We start from the raw sequence: 4376 nt of genomic DNA, 5'->3' as shown, positions 1-4376 counted from the left end.
TTGTATTAGTTAATAAGCATGGAACAATCTATATGACGCTTTTAATTTTTTTATTAAGAAACAATATACACATTTTATAAATACATTTATACATTTACGTATACAAACAAACTGATATCTAAATATTAGTTATTTAAATGGTAAAATTGTATAAAAACTTAACTATGAAAAATAATAAAGCACACTTTAAATAAATTTCATAGAAAAATGTATATAAAACAATTTTCTATTATATTATCTTAATATTATTAAAAAATAAAACTAATTATTAATAAAGTATTCATAGTAGTGTATAGCATAGTATAGTAATGTATATGTACTGAGAAATCTATGTGATATTAAAATTATGTACTTATAAGAAACTATAAATACTTTAGTAACAGTAATTTTACTTTTATAATACAAACAAATAAATAGCTAAGTTCAGAAATAACAAATTTATAAAAACAATGTAAATAGGAAATCAAATAATATTTTAATAATATTAATAAAAATATTTTTTTACGAAATTCATCTTTTTCTTAAAAAATATTGCAAAATTAAATTAAATTATTAAAGCAGACTCGCGCGTAGCGCGAGTAAAAAATCTAGTTTCTATAAAAGGTGGTGGCATAGTGGCACAGTAGAATGAAAATATAAGAAATTTTGAATATAATAGCATATAAAATTAGAATGAAAATATAATACATATAGGTATTCAAAAGTTAATCAGTGGGTATGAGAAAATCTAAACCAAAACATCAATGTATAAATACTTCAATACAAACTTAAACTAAAGTAGATACAGAAAAAAATATACACTAAGCATCAACTTGTGAGCCCCAAAAGATAAAGAAGAAGCAACTGGTTGACTAGTCTTTTGATGCATTGCCATGTAATTCACCAATATAGATGGGCTCAGTTTATGTCTTTATGATGCAACTATTGAGATTAACATAGAATTCAAAAAGCTAATTTCTTGAACCAAATTGATAAGAACCTTGGTTGGCTTTGATGTTTGAAATTGATACTTTCAAACATACAAATTGAGGAACAAACGAGAAAATTCTTATTATATATATCAAGGAGTCATTGGAACAACCATAAGATGACTCTTTTTGTATTGTTCATCATCTTCCCTTTCTTCTTCGCCAAAATGAGAAGGTAACTTCTTTGCACCATCTCCCTTCATTTGCTTGACCTTTCCCAGCAAGAATATGTATAGTCCGAAGATCACAATCCCAGATCCAATAACACTACACATATAAAGAACATTCACATTCAAATCCATGCGTAATATATAAGAGAAATTCTCTAGGATAATCTTTTTAATTATTTTTCACCAAGAGAACCCCCAAAGTGAAAAATGACAAAAGACATTTCTTTAAATAGTAAATATACACTTATATTAATAAGGTTAACTAATTTATATTTAGAGTTTAAAGTCTAAAGTTAAGAGGTGGAGGTTTGAGATTGAGATTTAAATGTTTTAAAAATAAATAAATAAATATTAAAATATTTTTTTTAAATAGTTTCCAAAGGAATTTTTGAATTTTAAAACGAAAAATTAAAAAAAAATAAAAAAAATAGTCAAAAGATTAAAATAAAAAGATTGAATTTGAAAACACATAACTCAAAAACTATAAAAAAAATATTATTTTTATTTTTATTTTTTTATTATTTATTTAAATAATTATTTATATTTATATATCTATAAAACAATAAATTGAAGAGTTTTCTGCCATTTTAATGAAACCTTTTCTCGTGATTTTTCTCTTTGTGGACTCTTTTGCCGACAAAAATTTAAAAGACAATTTAATAGAATTTTCCAACATAAAAAATATAAAATTAATAATGGCGGGACTCTGATATTTATTAATTTATAATATTTTTAACTTAGACAAATTTTCCTTTCTGAAATTCATCTATTTTTTAAAATATAAAATTATAATGTTTCATTAATTTATAAAATAAACTTATATAGTTGTTATTGTATATATATACACCGTGTGTGTGCAAGTCGACGTACCTTCCCATACAAATTTGACGATGAAGGATCGAGAAATCAAATAGGGTTGCGAAGATAAGCCCCACCGGAGTAAAAACAGAAGTAAATGTAGGTCCTCTCTTTCTGATGCACCATGATGTTCCCACCGTGCATATTCCTTGTGCTACCGCTCCCTACAGCACATTGTGAAGTTGTTATATATATATATACAGTAGAACCTGTATAAATTAATAATGATGGGACTTTAAAATTTTATTAATCTATAGATGTATTAATTTACAGAAATTTTCTTATTTAGATTTCTTATTTAAAGATATATTTATTCTAAGTTAAGAAAAATATTTGATTTTAGTGTATAAACATTAATTGTTATTTTTTAAAATTTGACATTTATATTAATTTTATTATATTATTTCGTGTATATAATATACATTGCATAGAACTTATATGTGGTTGTAGATTTAATATTACTAAATCTTATCAAAAATATATTAAGTGTTAAGAAAATATAAAGACAATTTCATTGTGAATATAAAACAAATAATATAATAATAGGTTCTTACTTATTTAAAATATGTATACATATAAATTACTAATTTATAATTTAGAGGGACCATATAGTTACATAAAAGTTTCTAAAAAAAATATTGTCTTATTATTTTTATCGATTTGTGTCAAATTTTGAACCAGCTTAAGTTGGGACCGACGAAATTTATTGATTTAAAGAGATTATTAATTTATCGAATATTAATTTATAGAGATTCTACTGTATATATATAATATATGGTCTTATAAAAGATTTGATACCATTTTATAAGTTAGCAGTCATAAAACAATTATTTTACTAGTTTCTTACCACCAATCCTTATTACTAAGAAAATAACTGATGCAGATATATATATATAATACCATATTTTTCATTAAAAGAAACTTACTGCATAAATAATGGTCATGATATCTAGTTTATCTGTGAGAATCCAACCCTTGATATCTCTAGATTTGATGAGGCTTAAAAGGGCCCATTGGATGGTACCGAAGAAAGATAATATAACAGTACTTGAGTATTGACAAGGGTATTTGTCGTTCACTTTGGATTGTATTACCATCCACGACCCGAAGCAGCTACTACCCGCGAAGAGAAGCACACATCCGGTGATCCATTTCTCGGGTTTCAATGCGGGTCCATTGTTCGTCAATAGATCTAGTTTGTGAAGTTTTGTCAAGGGCACACCTTTGTACGTTGTTAGTATAAAAGCTCCTCCAATGCATATCAAAGTGCCCATCACCATCCCTACACCTGCTTTGCTTTTTATGTTTAGCTTCTCTACCCTACGCCCAAACAATTGTTTTATGTGTTATATATAATTTGTTAGGTTATGATCGACATATTATGCATTTAATATTAATTGATGCCAAAAACAAAAAAATCACCTGAATATTAAAGACATGACGAATGTAACCGCAGGTGACATGCTAATAAAGGCGCATGCTAACGTAGCCGATGTGTACGATAGCCCCATTAGGAAGAAATATTGAGTCAAACTTGCCCTAAAATACCAAAAAATACAACGACATTCAATCAATAAATTATTAATTAGCTAGAATAGAATTCAAAAACGGTAAATTATGAAAGTATAGTGGACTTTATATATTTTTTTTTTAAAACAGTATTCTCCTTTGAAATTCAAAAAAGTCTAAATTTAATTTCAATTGGTTTTATCAGGTAAATCATAAATTGTAAATCATAAATCCTAATTAATTTCTTGATAATCATAAATCCAGAAATAGTTCATTTCGTTTTTTTTTTGTTTTTCAAGAGAAAATCATATTGTTCTTAAAAAAACATAATTATTTTTTAGTAAGTGAGAAACCACATACTTTGTACAAAAAAACAGAATAGCCTGGTATGAATTTAACATTTACACCAAAAATATAATTATTCCTATAACTATTAGAAGTTCTCAGCTCAATTTTTTTTTAAAAAAAAAATTTAAAAACGAACCCAATAAGAGCACTGAAGAAAAGCTGAACCAAGATGTTGAGCGTCAGTTTCGGTCTTGTTTTCCTAAGAAAAATAATGAAAATAAAGAATTAGCTTTGGTAAGTTAACAATCAAAAAAACTATATTAATAACAAAGTTAATGAATATAATACTTTACCGTTCCCAGAAAAATGCGATGGGTGCCAAACATACGGTAGAAATAGCGAGCCGATATGTTGCGATAACCATATGATTAAAACCACCATCGAGAACCTTTTTCACCATAGCATTACCTAAACCGAGCGCCGAATTAATGGTAATCATAATAATTACAGGCGTCCATTTACCGTCGCAGTAACTCATTCTTAATTATTAGTACTTAACTCTCACCTTTCTCACTCTCTAAGC

General features: G+C 26.3%; 1 protein-coding gene across 2 annotated transcripts; it reads right to left on the bottom strand.

The window, feature by feature from the left end:
* Window positions 1-1053: 1053 nt before the first annotated feature.
* LOC106325654 (WAT1-related protein At4g01440-like) lies at window positions 1054-4376 on the bottom strand. 2 transcript variants are annotated; one of them, XM_013763719.1, is made up of 6 exons: window positions 4147-4376; window positions 3990-4052; window positions 3419-3535; window positions 2923-3316; window positions 2009-2160; window positions 1054-1235 (listed from the first exon to the last, which is right to left on the bottom strand). In XM_013763719.1, the coding sequence occupies exons 1-6, from the start codon at window positions 4329-4331 to the stop codon at window positions 1061-1063; spliced, it is 1086 nt and encodes a 361-aa protein (XP_013619173.1). In that variant the 5' UTR covers window positions 4332-4376; the 3' UTR covers window positions 1054-1060. The 2 variants fall into 2 exon arrangements, with proteins under 2 accessions (XP_013619173.1, XP_013619174.1); XM_013763720.1 differs by lacking the exon at window positions 3990-4052.

The sequence above is a fragment of the Brassica oleracea genome, chromosome C2 (assembly GCF_000695525.1).
Source record: "Brassica oleracea var. oleracea cultivar TO1000 chromosome C2, BOL, whole genome shotgun sequence".
Lineage (NCBI taxonomy): Eukaryota > Viridiplantae > Streptophyta > Magnoliopsida > Brassicales > Brassicaceae > Brassica > Brassica oleracea.
Note: the sequence above shows the minus strand (reverse complement) of the source record. Positions and strands in the feature narration are given on the sequence as shown.

Excerpts from the sequence above, each read along its gene's own strand:
- LOC106325654 (XM_013763719.1), bottom strand. The coding sequence starts at position 4,331 with ATGAGTTACTGCGACGGTAAATGGACGCCTGTAATTATTATGATTACC. Across the intron at positions 2,161-2,922 it reads TCATGACCATTATTTATGCA|GGAGCGGTAGCACAAGGAAT; the intron begins GTAAGTTTCTTT and ends AATGTGCTGTAG. Across the intron at positions 1,236-2,008 it reads CGTCAAATTTGTATGGGAAG|TGTTATTGGATCTGGGATTG; the intron begins GTACGTCGACTT and ends TTATATGTGTAG.